Genomic DNA, 18,262 nt, shown 5'->3' with positions numbered 1-18,262 from the left:
GTTAAGACTGGCTTGGGATGCTAGGTGAGGTAGTTGCAGGGATTCAAGTTGGACTATAGAAGACGTTCCAAGCAAGTGTTCCAAGGGTGTGTGGCAGACCCTCCTACAACAGGACGTCTGATGCGTGGGCAGCAGACGTAAGCTTGTTTCCTGGACGTGGGGGCTGATGTGGCAGATTTTGCTGACTACACATGCTAGAGATGATGCAGCCGCCTCTCCCCACTGGCCTTCCATTCTCTGACTCATCTCAGTTCCAGAGAAGGCAATAATAGGGAAAGACCAACACCCCAAAGGGTCCCTGGCACACAGACGCTGCAAACTTGACCAACTCAGGAAAATTTATTGTTCAAAACCATTCTCTTTAGCCAAGAGCAGAAAGCAGCTCTTGGGGACAGAACTTAGAGGCACACGTGGTCATTGTCCTGGGCATGGTTATGGAGAGGACTGGAATGAAGAGTAGGGCCTTCTAGGGACCCACACATGACCCTCTTGGGCAAGGCTCATGTGCCAAGGCAAAGCAGGTTACGTTAGCCTGGCATGAGGTGGGACCTCAGTGCCTTTTGGCCTTGTGTTCTGGCACTTCCCGGAAGTTCAGCAACAACAAGCCCACATTGATGGCATAAGTGGTGATGCAGACGATACAGAAGTCATAGAGCACAAAGAAGAGAATCCAGGCCAGGTAGACAGAGCCAGCCAAGGACAGCAGGGAACTCAGGACTAGCAGGACAGAGGCCCAACGTCCCCTCAAGCAACCTGTAAAACAAGAGAGATCAGTAATGGCACATCCAGAACTCTGCCATGCCTCCCCAGTGACAGACAGCAGGTGCATCTAAGACAGGACCTGACGGCGGCCTTATCTGTCCAATAATGCTTGGGACCCGAGCAGTAAATTCTCCTGCTAAACTCTCTATGAGATGAAACACAAGTCACCTGTGATGTCCCTTCTAAAAGAATTTGTAAGCTAGATGTATTAACATATGCCTATAACCTCAGCACTTGGGAGACGGAGGCTCAGGAGTCCAAGGTCAACCTGGAATGCATGAGAACTTGTCTTAAAAAACAAAAACTGGCCGGGCGGTGGTGGCACACGCCTTTCATCCCAGCACTCGGGAGGCAGAGCCAGGCGGATCTCAGTAAGTTCGAGGCCAGCCTGGGCTACCAAGTGAGTTCCAGGAAAGGCGCAAAGCTACACAGAGAAACCCTGTCTCGAAAAACCAAAAAAAAAAAAAAAAAACCAAAAAAAAAAAAAAAAAAACTGGGGCTGGAGAGATGGCTCAGAGGTTAAGAGCACTGACTGCTCTTCCAGAGGTCCTGAGTTCAATTCCCAGCAACCACATGGTGGCTCACAACCACTTGTAATGAGATCTGGTGCCCTCTTCTGGCCTGCAGACATAACACTGTTATATATAATAAAAACCTTTAAAAAACAAAACAAAACAAAACTGCTGGGCGGTGGTGGCGCACACTTTTAATCCCTGCACTAGAGAGGCAGAGGCAGGCGGATCTCTGTGAGTTCGAGGCCAGCCTGGACTACAGAGTTCCAGGACAGCCAGAACTGTTAGGCAGAGAAACCCTGTCTCAAAAAACAAAACAAAACAAAACAAAAAACAAACATCAGGTGGTGGCGCACGCCTTTAATCCCAGCACTCAGGAGGCAGAGGCAGGCGGATCTCTGAGTTTGAGGTAGGCCTGATCTGGAGTTTCAGGACAGCCAAGACTACACAGAGAAACTCTGTCTTGACCAAAAAAGAAAAAAGAAAAACAAAACCAAATAAAAAGATAAAAAAGAATTGAGATCGTAGGAAATCTTTGAGGGCCCTTCAGCCTGTGGTTACCTAAACTACCATACTCCTGCTAGTGTTCTCCTTTCCCGTCTCCTCATGATGAGGCTGCTCAGTGGTTAGCAGCTGCCTGTCTGTCAACTGTCTGGGTCACCATGACGTGGGGTGAGTGAGGCTGATCTGGATTAGGGCAGACAGGCCATGGAGGGACAAAGCCACTCACCTAACAACAGCTGTATGGTGTAGAACATGCAACCAAATATGCTGTTGGATTGGTTGAGGACGCTGTCAGTTCCTAGCACCTGTTCCACCAGCCCAAAGCCCTGGCCCCACCTGGTGGGAGTGAAAGAACCCAGGTAAGTGTGGTCAGCCTAAGCCCCTTGGGCTTTATCCCGGAAAAGTGATTAGCAACACTCTCCACCCACCAAGAATCCAAAGGTCAGTGACCTTCTGGCGTGTCTGACAGACCATCAGTAACTTCGGGAGCTGGTGAAATGCCAAGCCTATCAACTGAGTTCGATCCCCAAGATCCACAAAGCAGAAGAGAACCACCTCCGACTTCCACATGCAAGTAGTGGCATGCACATGCCACCCTACAAGTGTAAAAGTTTTTAATTTTTTCAGCTTGGTCGCGCTTTATGGGGACCACACTGGGAAATCTGGAGCACAGTCTATCTGCTCTGGACCCTCACCACCCACTAACATCCGGTGCTCCAGCACCTTTGGCCCCTAGCACAGCAATGCTCCACCACCTCCTCCCACTTTGTGCCATTCCAAATCATCCTCAATCTCTATGTATTATTCTGCCCTGCCTCCTCCAGTTTTCCAATCACAGTTATTCACTGGCACCCTCAGAAAGCGATCAAACACAAGTATCTCTGAGTGGTCCAGCCCCTGTGCACGTCTGATTACCCACCAAAAACTCCTAGGCCAATCCGCTCTCAAAGTGTCCGTTCTGCGGACACTGCGATCCCAGACTCCAAAATCATCCGGCAACCTGGCCATCAGGTACACCTGGCCTTCAAGGACCCCATGCTTTCCATTTCTGCACGCACCGAGAGGAGAAGACGCGTGAACAGCTGATGGCCGTGCCCACGTCGCAGAACGCGCGGTAATCCTCGTCGCGGGCACGCGCCGCCTTCACGTGCAGCGCGTACAGTGAGAGCGCTAAGCCAGCGAGGCAGAGCGCAAACCGCACGCGTCCCGGGCTCCTCCAGGCAGTGCCCATGTCTACAGTCCAGACCCGGAGCAGGAGGGAAGAACCCGCCACGGGGCGGGGGCGGGGCCTGCGGTGGCCACGTCCCTCGACCCGCAGGTTGGCCCGCCTCGGTCGGCATTCTCCTATCCCATTGGTTGTTCTTAGGCACGACAGCTAGGAATGCTGGGCGAGTAAACTGGATTAAGGGACGTGGGGGAATCATTGGTACGGCAGCTGCCAGGCATGATGGGAATCGTAGTCGGAGAAGCTGCAAGACATCAAGGGAAATGGAGTCTCTAGAGTCGTAAAGCTACTATTAATGTGACGGTGCTTAGCGCGTTCTCTGTGCCAAGTCCTGTTTTATGCATTTCGCATGTCTAGAGATTAACGGACTAACGGAACCTAGCGAAAACTGTGATGCGATTCAGGAAGCATTTCCCTGAAATAGTTTCAGATGCCATTCGGCTATAACGTGAGCTTCCAGGTAGCCGCCAGCCATCCCTCCTGCCTATCTAGCGCCCCTTGTGGCGGAATGCGCCTCTCAAAATAAATTCCGTTATCTAGGCCACACTGCGACCGGTTTCCCAGACCTTGCTACTGTTGTGGTGCCCTCTTGGCAAAACCTGAGCCTGAATCAACCCATCAACCCCTCTCATATTATTTCCCTTTACAGATATCCCAGCTGTCGAGGACTGTCTATTCTACATTGTCCACCTCTCCATCCTTCCCACTTGCATGGAGTTCCTTCACCCAGCTCCCTCTACCTTTCTCTCCTACTGTCCTTAATCTAATCCCTTCACAGTCAAGTTTAGATTTTACATTCCCAGTCTCCTTTACTTCTTTCTTGCCACTCATATAATAAACTAGCTGCCCCTCAACATTCCCCTGACACCTAGTTGCAAGTAATAACCAGGGACGTTAGTCCAATGGTTTCTTGTAGACACTTATGTTTTGACCTCCAACTGGTACTAACTGCTGCTTTCAAGTAACTCTTTCTTTCTTGATGCTGCCCTCCCTCCTTGGCTGTTCCTTCTCAGATCTACTACTCTTATTTCAGAGAATGTGGTGGGTACAGCATCAGTTTCCAAAGATGCTTAGAACTCATGTCTACCTTAGGCTGTATGGCAAAAAGGAATTAATGTTGCATAGAATTAAAGTGGGCACCTGGTGTTTCATTTTACTCGTGTTGAGGCCAGCCTGGAGGAGGACAGTCAGGGCTGTTACACAGAGAAGCCCTGTCTTGAAAAATAAACAAACAAAAGTATTTATTTTATTATTCGTGTCATAGGACTTTTATTATTGTTTTAGGATTAGCATACAGAGTAATGGGTTTTTTTATGCAGGAATAGAAATCCACAAATACTGATAATGAATCTATTTATTAAGGGGTTGTATGGGGTATCAACTCACTGATACAGGATAAAGCAAATCCGTTGTAGAGTCCTGCAAGGCTGAAAGCTAGTCCCACACTGTTTCCCAATGCCTGAGTCAGTCTTCACTGTCCAAGAACAGGAGAGAGAGAAGGGACCCCGTGTACATGCTCTTCAGGTCTTAAGCTAGCCAAGAGGCCATGTCCTAGGGGCTGGTACCCCAAGGTCATAGGTGGAACAAATACCCACTACAGGTTTTATTGTGGCATCTCTGTACATATGTACTTATACTTCACTCTATTTATATCCCCATTTCTTCTTCCTGTCCCCCTCATGCCTCCCAAATAGTTCCCTTCTTCCCCCAGTCAGCCCCCTTTTCGCTTTCCTATTATATGTATTCTGTTTCCCTTTCTATTTCCCATCTCCCTTATTTAAGATCTCTTCCTTTTATTTTAGTAGATGGGGTCTGTCCTAGAACTCTCCACATAGATCAGCCTGCCCCTGCCTCCAGAGTGCTGAGATTAAAGGGATGCACCACTATGCCAGCTAAGATCTTTCCCTTTCTTTATCAAGATCTCCTTTCCAGTTATGACCTACAGAGAAACGAGCAAAAATAAATACATACAAGATAAGCTAGGCATGATGGTAGACTTGGGAGGTTGGAGGCAGAAAGATCAAGAATTCAAGGTTATCCTCAACAGGAACTACAAATAAATAATCCAGAGATACTACCCTGGATTATTGTGTGGGCCCAATAAAAAATGAGAGCTCACAGGAAAGAGTCACAGGGAAGTGACCACAGAAGCAACAGAGGGAGTCCTGAGCTAATAATGAATGTTAGTAACTTTGAAAAGGAGGGAAGGGCAAAGAAACAGAAACAGATCTTTCTTCCCTAGAGTTTCTAGAACAGCCTCTCCATACAGCCGTGGCTAACAAAACTTTCCCCAAGACTCCTACCTCAGCTTCCTGAACATTGGGGTTACAGACATGTGTCATCACGTTTGGCCAGAATTAACTAATTGATCAATTAGTACTGTGCTGTGGGGAGCCAAGGAAGCCTTGAATAAGTGTGTAAGGACTAGTTGAAGTCCTGAGTGAATGTGTATTGTTGGCATGGTCAAGGCCATCTCAAGGACCAATGCCCCAGACCCATGGGAATTTGGCAAAGCTTCCTCAGTCCTGGAGTGAGGCTCAGAAAGATGCCAAAGTCTTCCTCTGGTCCAAGTGAACATGCTGATAGTATGTATGTGCAAGTATGATTGTTTGAGAACAACTGACCAACGTGGGCAAAAAGTAGCAACTGTAGCTTCCACCTACCAGATGTTACAGAGACTGCTCACCTACAGATGCCTCCTACTGAGACTAGCTAACGCCTGTCCCTCTGCTGCACATAATAAACTCTCTGAGGTCTGAGGTTTTGGTATCGAAGGTGCACTCCGTCAGAGCAAGCCCAGTACCTGTGTTTGTGTGTCAATTCCTTCTTCCTTCCCTCACTGCCCCAGTCAGGTTTCTGGGAGAAAGCCATACAGGATTCAGTGATGTGGTATTGTGCCAACCAGTCTCATTCCTTTGACCCCCCTCAATTTTCTTGCCTCCAGTTCCCTAGTTACTAGGATCACACACCTGGATCACCAGACCCAAAAAGCTACTGATATTTTTCTTTTAGTCTAGTGACACCTATATTAGACTTCTGCACTAAAGAACAATTAGAAATATTTAGCTACATGAGATGGCTCAGCAGAAAAAGGGTTTCCTACTGCACAAATCTGATGACCTGAGTTTAATCCCCAGAACCCATGTGAAGGTGATGTGGGTTCCGAATAAACCTTGAACTCTGCAAGACCCTGACCGATGAACTTTCTGTTCCCCTAAGGCTTGCTGAAATCCCTGCCCTGTGCTGACACTCCAGCCTCTTCCCCATCACTGCCACTGCCTGACTCGATCACCCACCATCACCTGCCAGGCAAGGCAGTTTCTAAAGAAAAAAATGGCGTCATGTGCACAATGGACAGATGTAGCCCCTTGAAACTGCATTAACTTCCTCTTCCCAAACCTTTCACTTGCCTCCATTAAAGGCCCCAACCAACTTTCTCCTTTTGCAGACCCCCTTTCCCATGGGAGAGAGTCTGTTCTTTGATGTTTGACATAAACAATCCTGTCTGTTGAGGTCAAACTCTGGTCTCTTATTATGTCTTTTTACTCTGCACCCAAAATCTAACAGGTGGAACCAACTCCACAAAATTATCCTCCGATCTCCACATGCATGTGCACACTTGTACACACACACACACACACACACACACACACACACACACACCCTTTTTAAAAGAAAAAGAAAATTACTTTTTGATGTTGCTAACTACCAAACCTGTTGTAATTTGTTATAATAGCTCACGGGAATGAATATAAACAATAGGATTTAGGTCTTTTCTCAACTCCTGTTATCTACTGCTGACTTCTCCTAGATTAGAACGAGTGATATAAGTAGGAGAAAGACAGAAGCCACAGCTGAGCATGATGGTGTGTGCCTGTAATCCCGGCACGTGGGAAGCTGAAGTGTGATCCTAATTAGTCTTAACAATAAAAACCTAGAGTCAGATATCGAGGGTAAAAGCTGAAAGATCAGAGCAGCCAACTACCAGAGAGACTTCTTACCTCTAGGAATCCTCAGACAGAAAGGGCAAGATCCTGTCTCTACCAGTCCTCAGACTGAAATGGGCTGTCCTGTCTCAGACTGAATGGGGGAAATCCTGTCTCTACGAATCCCCAGATTGAATGGCGGCTGAGATCCTGTCTCCACCTCCCTAGTGCCGGGATTAAAGGCATGAGACCTCAAGTGCTGGGTTTAAAGGTGTGAGCCACCACCGACCGCCTGGCTCTGTTTCTCTTTTAGACTGGATCAATCTTGTGTAGCCCAGGGTGGCCTTGAAGTCCCAATCTTCCTGCTTCCTCCTCCCAAGTGCTGGGATTAAAGGTGTGTGCCAGCACCGCCTGGCCTCTATGGTTACCTAGTGGCTAGCTCTTCCCTCTGATCTCCAGGCAAGCTTTATTTGTCATAACACAAACAAAATGTCATACAACAGGAAGCAGAGCCAGGAGGATCACTGCAAATTTGAGTCTAGCCTGGTCTACAGAGTAAGTTTCAGGCTAGTCAGAGCTACATACTGAGACTCTGTCACTTAAAGTAAAACAACAACAAGGAAAGGTTGGAAGACACAGTTACTTTATGATTCAGCCTCACGGGCCAGTTCTATTCAGCATGGGAAGAGTTTACACAGCAGATAAGGTCGAGGACCTATCAGTACCTAGTAAATAACCACAAAACAGCAATAGCAACTTAACAATAATACGTTAAAGCAATAAGAAGTCATGTTGGGCCAGGCGGTGGTGGCGGTGCACGCCTTTAATCCCAGCACTCGGGAGGCAGAGGCAGGTGGATCTCTGTGAGTTTGAGGCCAGCCTGGTCTACAGAGCAAGATTCAGGACAGGCACCAAAACTACACAGAGAAACCCTGTCTCGAAAACAAAACAAAACAAAAATAATAAATAAATAAAATAAAGTGTGTGTGTGTGTGTGTGTGTGTGTGTGTGTGTGTGTGTGTGAGAGAGAGAGAGAGAGAGAGAGAGAGAGAGTTGGATTACTAGATTAGGGATGTGGCATAAAACAAGGTGTGCACACATTTTTGTTGTTTTGTTATGTTTTGACTTTATGTGTATGGGTGTTTATGTCTGCATGTATATCTGTGCACGGTGTGTACACAGTGCCCTCAGAGGCCAAAAGAGGGTGTCAGATCCCCTGGAACTGAAGTTATAGATGGTTGTTAATTGCCATGTGGGTGCTGGGATTCCAATCAGGGTCTCCTAACTGCTGAGCCGCCTTTCCAGCCCTGTCAAACAAATACATGCTGTCTTCTTGTATTGTTAAAATTAGGGAATTAGCAACTAGGAAATTTGGTGGCTGGAGGTGGAGATCAATTGTCTTGCCTAGTATGTATGAGATACTGGGTTTGATTCACTATATTTCCCACATGCACATGTATACACACGTGTGTGTGTGTGTGTGTGTGTGTGTGTGTGTGTGTGTGTATTTATAAAACCCTCAGTACTTTTGATATATATAATCTCCACAGTGTGTGTGTGTGTGTGTGTGTGTGTGTGTGTGTGTGTGTTAGTTATTAGGGAGAATGGTACAGACAAGAAATGGGTGATGGCTGGGTGGTGGTGGCACATGCCTTTAATCCCAGCACTTAGGAGGCAGAGGCAGGCGGATCTCTGTGAGTTCAAGGCCAGCCTGGTCTACAGAGCAAGATCCAGGACAGCCAAGGCTACACAGAGAAACCCTGACTCAAAAAACTAAAACTAAAACACAACCAAAAAAATGGGCAAGTACAGACAAGAAAAAGCAGAGTGAGGGAGGTGGAAGTAACCGCAGTTTTAATTAGGATGGACAGTGTGAGCTTCATCCAGTTGAGTAAAATCCCGGAGATGAGGAAACACATTATGAGGCTGTCTAAGGTAAGGGTGTTGCATGCAGAGAGAACAGCCAGTGAGAGATGGAATAAGCCCAGCATGTTTGGTGAACCACTGAGAGGCCACCAGTGTGGAACAGAACGAATGTGAGGAGGCGAAGACAGAGAAGGGAGGGAGACGAATCTTCTCATCTTTCTGTGTCCCGATTCTTGCATCTGTAATAGGAAGATGAAAACAGTGCCCACCTTATAGAACAGTTACAAAGATAAAAAATCAACACATATAAAGCAGTGCCGAACCACCTTTAAGCTACCTATGAGCTGGCAGCTTTGTGAACAAGAGCTAAGGACATGTGTGCTCAACCTAGGCAGCCGGCAGCTACAGCCAGTTCAGATGAAGCGCTAGTCAGGTTAAATGAGGTGAAGCGGTTGCCAGACGCCTCCGCCTACCGGCTGTCGGCTGTCGCAGTCGCCGCCTGGGGTGGCTCCCATCCACGCCGCAGCCACGTGAGCGGCAAGTCCAGGAACCTAACAGTCACTCAGAGTCCTTTGCTTGTGATGAAGGCTGTCACCCTTCTCTCCCTCTTCTTCCACGTGCTCAAGTTATGCCTGCCAGCCAGAGCTGAATGGCCTCCTGGCTTTGCACCAGGATGTTGCCAGGAAGTTGTAAAAAAAAGTGGGAGAGGGGGAGGATCGGAGTAGGGGAAGAATCAATTAGGTGACCCAGAGATTCTCTAAGTCTGGAAGGTGTCTCTGCAGACCTTCCCCCACTTCCTCAGGCAGGTCAGCCATGTGAGGGATTCCACCCCCAAGGCAGGACGTTTTCAAAGGAAACCACTGCCTTATTTAACATATAATCTTTAATTATTAAGAAATCAGTGGGCTGGAGAGATGGCTCAGTGGTTAAGGGCACTGGCTGTTCTTCCAGAGGTCCTGAGTTCAATTCCCAGCAACCACATGGTGTCTCACAGTCATCTATAATGGAATTTGATGTCCTCTTCTGGCCTGCAGATGTATATGCACGTAGAGCACCATATACATAAAATAAATAAATCTTAAAAAAAGAAAGAAAGAAAGAAATCAGTACACACATTCTGAAAAACTTCCCCTGATCATCTTTCTGCTTAATTGTCTTCTCCGTTCTTTTTGCCACCTGGTCCATGTTTCCATCACTACAGCCAGAGGGTTCTAAGGAGGAGGGGATAATTAAAACCCTTATTGAACCCAGGTGTGGTGGCACTTGCCGGTAAACTGAGGCTGAGGTAGGCAGGGCCAGATTCTCAGGCTTGAGGCAGGAGGATAGAAAATTCCAAGCCAGTCTGTCCACAATAGTGAGATTCACTATTTGAGATTGGTCTCAAAACACCAATCAAAACAACAAAAACAAAATCATTAGGCGGTTCCTAACTTCCAGCTGTTGGGCACTCCATGAATCCCCTCCCTCCGAGATTCTAAAGGGCTCCAGCCATACCTTCAAATCATCCAGGCTGTTCTTTATCCGGTCCCCAGTCTCCTTCCCTGGCCATGTTCTACTCGTATCCTACACCTGGATCTCTCACAAGCTCCTGTGCAGCCACTAGACAGCTGTCACACCGTTCTCCTCCTCAGAGCAGAGAGCTATTTATTTGAGACACCCTACCTCCCTTGTGCAGAAAAGTCACCCAGTCATGTAAACTTGCCGGCAGGTAGAAATAGTAACGCCCATGCTAATTCCACACCTACCACTGTTCTAGGCAGCTTAAATATATAAATTTATATAACCTACAGAGTTCCTGGTTTTGCCAATACCAAAATTAGAGTACTGAGAAATTAGCTTACTTTCCTCGGGTGTTAAGGAAGCTGAGCTGGAGTTTGAACCAAGCAGACCATGAGTGAGTTAGGAGCTTGAAGGATGGGACCCTGGGATCTAAGGATCTAAGGGTTTTTCCTGCTCTCAAAAACTTTGCTCCCAGGGAGCTCATTTTATTAAACAGAAGGTAGAGTCGATGATTGGCCACTGGTAACTTCGGGACCACCGGAGGGAACTAAACTACTTATCTGAAGTGGGTGGGGATAGCCCGATGGGCAGGAGCCCACGCAAGTCCTCGTGGCCAAACTACAACTCCCAGGAGGCACTGGGCACACACAGCCCGCGCGATGTTACATCGGAGGAGGGCGCAGGCGGGCTCGGCTAGCCGGGCGGGTCGACTGCTTCGGCGGTTCCGCTCGGACCCGGGCCCATCGTCTGGCTTCGCGGTAAGTGGTGTAACTCGCGCAGAACCCTTCGGTGGACGCTCGGCAGCGCAGGTCCTCAGTCTCCACCTCTGCGCGGGAGTGCGCATGGGCGGGGGCTGGCATCTACCATATGGGGGGACCCCGGCCGGACTAAGTGACCCAGCGAAGGGGGGATCTCCGATGGGGAACCCTGGGACCGCAGTTTTGCTGCATGCACCCTGTTCTCCCATACGCTATGCTTGTCGCACGGACGCAGGCCAGTCTTCAAGGGCTGGGGTCCCCTAATGCCGATTAGGGGTCAGATCCACCCCTGAATGGGGTTGTCCGGAACCTGAGGGAGCTGGGGTGAGGTTTTATGGCTAGAATGAACTGGAGATTACTCCACCCGCTTCCTTGAGCGCGCATACATACCCCCAGGTTGAGTTTCATGTAGAAGAGTACAACCCCCCGGAAAGTGTTGTCCAGTCTCGGCCTGAGTGTCTGGGGAGATGGTGGTTGTTAAGGGTTGGGCAAGGTTGTCCAGGTCTGAGGATACTGGTGTGCACTTGGAGAAATAGTGCAGACCATCTGGATTCGGATCCTTACAACTGTCTTGCACCACTCCGATAGATGGAAGCTGTTGTGCCTGCGCGGAGCATGTCAGCAGCGTTGAGGGACCCACATCCCTGAAATCCGAGAAAAGCCCTGCCTACTGCCTCTGCTCCGCTTTGGGGTCACCACTGCCTGTCGGGTCCTTAATCCTATAGTGGCAGCCTAGTCCAACAAAGAAACAGGACAATGATATTGACTTTGGTGCTGGGCAGCGGCCCTCGGAGAGGGCCTTCACTTCGGCCCCTCTTAGGGTCCTCACTGTCACTCCGGGCTCGATCAACATCAGCCACCGATACACACCATGTGGAGCTGGCCAGAGAACGCTCCAAGACTGTCACCTCCTTTTACAACCAGTCAGCCATTGACGTGGCAGCAGAGAAGGTAGGATGCTTGGGTGATTAGCAGAAGTCAAGTTGGAATAAGTCTTAAGGGAAAGGGCTGAGCTAATGTGGTGGGGTTGGTGGGATCTCGAATGTCTGGTGCTCAAAGTCCATCTTCCCTTTCAGCCCTCGGTCCGCCTCACTCCCACCATGATGCTCTATTCTGGCCGCTCACAGGATGGCAGCCACCTTCTGGTAAGGCTCTCTCTTTCCTTGCTGCTCCAGAGACTCTAGCCAGCTGCTTAGGCCCTCCCCTCTTTTTCTTATAGAAAAGTGGCCGCTACTTACAGCAGGAGTTACCAGTGAGGATCGCTCACCGCATCAAGGGCTTCCGTAGCCTTCCCTTCATCATTGGTTGCAATCCTACCATACTGCATGTGGTAAGTAGAGGGGACTTTCCTGTCAGCATGCACCCTGCCCAAGAGGCAAACGGGGGGAGCTCCGGCCTGCTGCAAGGTGTGAGGTCCAGACGGGACTGAGCCTCAGAACATCAGAGGCCACGACTGCCTATCAGTGGGAACTGGAAGGGTCTGTTGGGGCTTGGACCTTACTAATTGAGTCGGGTGGTGAGCCCTCTGGTGACTTCTCCTATTCGAGTGTCTGTGACAGCTCTGTGCATTCTCATACTTATTCCACGCAGCATGAGCTGTACATCCGGGCCTTCCAGAAGCTGACCGACTTCCCTCCGGTGAGGCTTGGCTGAGTAGGGTGAGGGGCCAAGGTCCGGTTGGACCACTGTGCTTATGACTCTGTGACCTGCAGATCAAGGACCAGGCCGACGAGGCCCAGTACTGCCAGCTGGTGCGACAGCTGCTGGATGACCACAAGGATGTGGTGACCCTGTTAGCTGAGGGTCTCCGCGAGAGCCGGAAACACATAGAGGTCAGCGGCAGTAGAGAATGGGGCCCGGCGAAGTAGGATGGTTGAGATGGGACACAGGATTTAGAGGCCGACTCTTTATAGGATGAAAAGCTGGTCCGGTACTTCTTGGACAAGACTCTGACTTCGAGACTTGGGATCCGCATGCTGGCCACTCACCATCTGGCATTGCATGAAGACAAGGTGGAGCCGACGGCCAGCACTGACTGACCTGGGAATGTTAAATGGGGACACATGAGCCACGAGCCCCCTCGGGGCTAGGGACGGACGGGCTTTGGGGCTGCTCTGGCATTCCAGAAACCCTGGGCATTTGGCAGCTGGGGTGGGTCTTGCTAGCTCCGACCTTCTTTCTTCCTGCCAGCCCGATTTTGTTGGCATTATCTGCACTCGTCTGTCACCCAAGAAGATTATTGAAAAGTGGGTGGATTTTGCCAGGTGAGACTAGCATGGAGCAGGGGGTTGATGTCCAGGGGCAGAGAGAGTGTCTGTCTGAGTCCTCGTGTGGTCCAGGGCAAGGGCTCTTTTTTGTTTTGCTTTTTTAAAAACAGTATTTTATGCGTATGGGTGTTTTGCCTGCACGTGTGTCTGTGTGCCATGTGGGCGCTGGGAACCAAACCTGTGTCCTCTGCAAGAACAGCAGATGCTCTCAACTACTAAGCCATCTCTCTGGCCAGTTTTGGTTTAAATTTTATTACATTTAATTATTTCTGAGGGTATTATAATAATAATGTGTGTATTCATGTGCCACAATTCTGTCAGAAGACAACGTGATGGGGTCAGTTTTCTCCTTCCACTGTGTGGGATCAGGGATTAAGCTCAGGTAGTCAGGCTTGGCAGCAAGTGCCTTTACTCATTAAGCCATTTCTTTCTTTTTTAATAATTTATTTATATTGTATTTTATGTACATTGGTGTTTGGCCTGCATGTATGTCTGTGTGAGGGTGCTGGGTCCCCTGGAAGAGGAGTTAGAGATAGTTGTGACCTGCCATGTGGGTGCTAGGAATCGAACCCAGGTCCTCTGCAAGAGCAGCCAGTGCTCTTAATCACTGAGCCGTCTTGCCAGCCCCTACAAAGCCATTTCTTCCTCTTTTTTTTTTTTGAGATCAGGTGTCACTAGGTAGCTCTAGCTGTCCTGGAACTCTCTTATGTAGACCAGGCTGGCCTTGAACTCAGAGATTCACCTGCCTCTTCCTCTCAAGTGCTGGATTAAAGGTGTGTGCCACCACTGCCAGGCTTGTGTCAGTCTTCCTTAGTGCTGGGATTACAGATGTATGTCACCGTGGGCAGTGTGGGCAGGGTTCTCAGTGGCACTGTTGACATCTCTGTAAGGATTTACTTGTTCTCTGTGTGCATGAGGGTTTGTCTCCATGGGTGGATGTGTGCCGTGTTTGTGCTGGGTGCCCACAGAGGTCCCCCTGGAACCAGAGTTATCGGCAGTTGTGAGCTGCCCAGCATAGGTGCTGGGAACTTGAATCCCCTGCTAGGATAAATGTTCTTAAGAACCAGTGAGGGGGGGCTGGAGAGATGGCTCAAAGGTTAAGAGCACTGACTGCTCTCCTAGAGGTCCTGAGTTCAATTCCCAGCAACCACATGGTGGCTCACAGCCATCTGTAATGAGATCTGGTGCCCTCATCTGGCCTGCAGTCATACATGCTGTATACATAATAAATAAATAAATCTAAAAAAAAAAAAAAAGAACCAGTGAGGGGTTGGGGATTTAGCTCAGTGGTAGAGTGCTTGCCTAGCAAGCGCAAGGCCCTGGCTTTGGTCCTCAGCTCTGGAAAAAGAACCAGTGAACCATCTCTCCAGCCCCATGACTGACATCTTAAGCTAGTGGAGGGCTTTTGTGCATTTGACATAGGCTGTTTAGTGCAACCTTTGATTTCTACTCATTTGACAGCAGGAATGCCCTTCCATGTGATGAGCAAAACTATCTGTGTGTTGCCCAATGCCCCTTGGGAAGAATTACCTCGGTTAGGAGCTACAGCTCTAGAAATACCTACCGGACCTTTGTATCCACAGACGCCTGTGTGAGCACAAGTATGGCAATGCCCCTCGAGTCCGCATCAACGGACACGTGGCTGCCCGTTTCCCCTTTATCCCCATGCCGCTGGACTACATCCTGCCTGAGCTGCTCAAGAATGCTATGAGGTAGGCAGGCTGGTTGTGTTGGGTGGGGGAAGACAAACTAGGGTGCCACCATCGACTGGTCTCTCTCTCCTGAACAGAGCCACAATGGAGAGTCACCTAGATACTCCCTACAATGTTCCAGATGTGGTCATCACCATCGCCAATAACGATATTGATCTCATCATCAGGTTTGCTCAAATTGAATTGGGCTGGGGTGGATGAAGATTCTGGGCGCTATTTCTAACTTGCTATAGGACCTCAAGCCAGAACCTACCCACCTCTGGGGCTTGGATCCTGAGATTGCCAGGACCTAGGCACTGTGGATTTGGGGCCAGCTGAGGAACCTGGAGTTGGGCAAATGGTGTTTGATAAGTGAGAGCAAATGTCAAATGGAATGATCGGGTGTAAGCAGTCTGTGGCCCAGGCAGAGGTGGTAAACGTAAAGGAAGCCACTTTCTACTTTCATGGAACAGGAAGTCATACTCAGCACTGTCTGCTTAGAGGGCTAGTGAGACCTCATCAGACCTGACCGAGTCTGTGTTGTCAACATCCTGCCAGGATTTCAGACCGGGGTGGAGGAATTGCTCACAAAGACCTGGATCGGGTCATGGACTACCACTTCACCACAGCTGAGGCCAGCACCCAGGACCCCCGAATCAGCCCCCTCTTCGGCCACCTGGATATGCACAGTGGCAGCCAGTCAGGACCTATGCATGGGTAAGGCCCCCTACCTGCCCAAGGTGGGGGGAAGGGTAGACCAGGACACTCAAGCTTCTGAAGCCCCGTATCCTGTCCACTGCCCCCAGCTTTGGCTTCGGGCTGCCCACGTCCAGGGCCTATGCGGAGTATCTCGGTGGCTCCCTGCAGCTACAGTCCCTCCAGGGCATTGGCACAGATGTCTACCTGCGGCTCCGCCACATTGATGGCCGGGAGGAAAGCTTCAGGATCTGACGGCAGATGTTGGCCTGCTAGCCTGCCACACTCCTCCTAGGACCTTCTGGGCCTGGCAGGGGGCCACTGTGCTCCACACACTGCTGCTTTGTGGAGCTTAGGGCCTCAGACAGACGGACTTACATGGAGCTGGGCACCACTCCTCCTCAGCAGGGCCCACTGCTTTCTACCTCCGAGTCTTGGAGGGAGGAAGTGGAAGCCCCTGAGGCCTCTCATACCAGTTCTGCTGTTCTCACTCTTGAGGAATCCTTATTTGACCTGCTGTTTATTAAAGTCTGCATTTTGAAGGCCCTCTTGGGCCCCAAATGTTGGGAGGGCAGGTGAGCTTTTGTTTCTGCCTCTTGGGTTCCCTGGGCCCTGGAAGTTAACGTGGGCCATGTCCCAGCCTCTAGCTGGCACCCTGGCAGGAGGAGGACTGGCCCAAAGGTTCTTGCCTATTTGACTTGGCAGGAGTAGGGGTGACTTTGGCAGCTTCTGCTTATTGGACAAATCTTTCTGGGCCCCAGATGATGTTAGAGGCCCAGATGGAGCTCTCCCCTTTCTGGCAGTCACGGAGTTTAGAGGTGAAGGTCACTAGACTGGGCAACCTTTTAGGCCACCTGATTCCTGAGCTTGAGTGAGGTTAAAAATACTGCCTGCCAACCGTGGCTGCTGTGGCTGCAAAAAGAAATGCCTAAGGTTATGCAGAGACCACTTCACACAGATAAAGAAGTCTTCTTAGGGAGGGCCTAGGACTTGGGGAAAAAGCACGAGGAGAACTGTGGTGGAACAGAACTTCTGATAGAATTTCAACTGACAGCATCTCTCCCCCTTGTTTAGGACCTAAGGGCTTGCCTGGTGGGACTGGATAGAAGAATCAGATCTTTCTGTTTGTTCTGCTTTGAGTCAGGGTATCCTATAGCCCAGGCTGGCTTGCCTTTGCTGTCAGTCAAGGTTGACCTTGAACTTCTGATCTCCATGGAAATACAGTCACCCGGTACCATACCTGTTTTTAGGCTGTGCTGGGGTCAGAACCAGACCTTCTTTCATGCTAGACAAACGGTCTTCCGAGCGAGTTACATCCCCAGACGTTCCTTTTTTGAGACTGCTTCTCTGTAGCCTTAGCTGGTTTGAAATTTGACTTATAGACCAGGCTGGCCTTAAACTGGCCTCAGTCTCTCCTGCCTCTGCCTTCTAAGTGCTGGGATAGACCCATCTCTTGATTTCATGTCTGACCCCCGTCAGATCTCTTTGTGAGGTTAGTTGTGGGCCAGTACCATCTCCTGCCTCTCCTGGACAGAACTGTTGGATTGAGGGGAAACAGGAAATTACCTGGGGACCAAATGGCAGGTAGGAAACTACAAAGGTTTGCCACACTGAAAATCCTGCTGGCTTGGAACTTGGGCCTTACCCTGAGGCAGCAGGGCTCTGTGGATGGGTTTTAAGATAAGAAGGGATGGTTCAGGTTGGAGTCTTTTTTTTTTTTTTTCATTTTTAAAGATTTATTTATTTATTATATAAGTATTAATTTACAATGTTCTGCCTGCATGTATGCCTGCACACCAGAAGAGGGCGCCAGATCTCAGTATAGATGGATGGCTGTGAGCCGCCGTGTGGTTAATCTCTGAGCCATCTCTCCAGCACCCCAGGCTGCATTCTTTAGGAGCTGGTCTTGAGGAAGATTTGTGTCCAAATAATTAGTTAAAGTGGTTCAGGGCGGGAGACTAATGTCCTCACTTCCATTGTGTGTGTGTGTGGGGGGGGGGGGTTACTTCCAACAGCGAGTAGGGGAAGCAAGAAAGGAAATGGGAGACGTCAATCAAGGGATCTTACTAAAAAGTCCAGAGCTAGCACACTATTCCTCAGAAGTAGTCATGAGCATAAGCTCCATGGTAATTCCCTGTTTGGGGACATAGAGATGGGAAGGTATTTAAATTCCTAGACTGAAAACTCTTAGCCAGAGGTGGTGGCCCACACCTTTAATCCCAGCACTTAACCCCAACATTTGGGAGGCAGAGGCAGGCAGATACCTGTGAATTTGAGGCCATCCTGGTCTACAAAGTGAGTTTCAGGAGCCAGAGCTGTTACACAGAGAAACCCTGTCTCAAACAACAACAACAAAACAAAACTCTTTAGCCTTTTCTGGCAGAATCAAATGTGATACACACCTGGGATCCTGGCACTTGGGACACTTAAACACAGGAGGATCGTGAGTTCAAGGCCTGTCTGGGCTGCTTGGCAAACCCTGTCTCAACAAATCCCTTAGGCAGCTGTCAGAGAAGAGTCTCTAGTCTTTGAAAGCACAGAGAGCTGAAGCACCC

At 49.4% G+C, this 18,262-nt stretch overlaps 2 protein-coding genes across 4 annotated transcripts; one reads left to right on the top strand and one right to left on the bottom strand.

The window, feature by feature from the left end:
• Positions 1-320: 320 nt before the first annotated feature.
• Vkorc1 (vitamin K epoxide reductase complex subunit 1) lies at positions 321-3,133 on the bottom strand. 3 transcript variants are annotated; one of them, XM_059250809.1, is made up of 3 exons: positions 2,837-3,114; positions 2,005-2,114; positions 321-753 (listed from the first exon to the last, which is right to left on the bottom strand). In XM_059250809.1, the coding sequence occupies exons 1-3, from the start codon at positions 3,007-3,009 to the stop codon at positions 551-553; spliced, it is 486 nt and encodes a 161-aa protein (XP_059106792.1). In that variant the 5' UTR covers positions 3,010-3,114; the 3' UTR covers positions 321-550. The 3 variants fall into 3 exon arrangements, with proteins under 3 accessions (XP_059106792.1, XP_059106799.1, XP_059106806.1); XM_059250816.1 differs by lacking the exon at positions 2,837-3,114 and adding an exon at positions 2,698-2,829; XM_059250823.1 differs by lacking the exon at positions 2,005-2,114 and having other exon boundaries at positions 535-753; positions 2,837-3,133.
• A 7,787-nt stretch (positions 3,134-10,920) lies between these two features.
• Bckdk (branched chain keto acid dehydrogenase kinase) lies at positions 10,921-15,974 on the top strand. The gene is made up of 12 exons (XM_059250801.1): positions 10,921-11,053; positions 11,642-12,004; positions 12,130-12,198; positions 12,273-12,383; positions 12,644-12,691; positions 12,766-12,885; positions 12,967-13,065; positions 13,244-13,317; positions 14,904-15,032; positions 15,110-15,199; positions 15,570-15,728; positions 15,818-15,974. The coding sequence occupies exons 2-12, from the start codon at positions 11,810-11,812 to the stop codon at positions 15,960-15,962; spliced, it is 1,239 nt and encodes a 412-aa protein (XP_059106784.1). The 5' UTR covers positions 10,921-11,053; positions 11,642-11,809; the 3' UTR covers positions 15,963-15,974.
• The last annotated feature ends 2,288 nt before the right edge of the window (positions 15,975-18,262 follow it).

The sequence above is a fragment of the Peromyscus eremicus genome, chromosome 1 (genome assembly GCF_949786415.1).
Source record: "Peromyscus eremicus chromosome 1, PerEre_H2_v1, whole genome shotgun sequence".
NCBI lineage: Eukaryota > Metazoa > Chordata > Mammalia > Rodentia > Cricetidae > Peromyscus > Peromyscus eremicus.
Note: the sequence above shows the minus strand (reverse complement) of the source record. Positions and strands in the feature narration are given on the sequence as shown.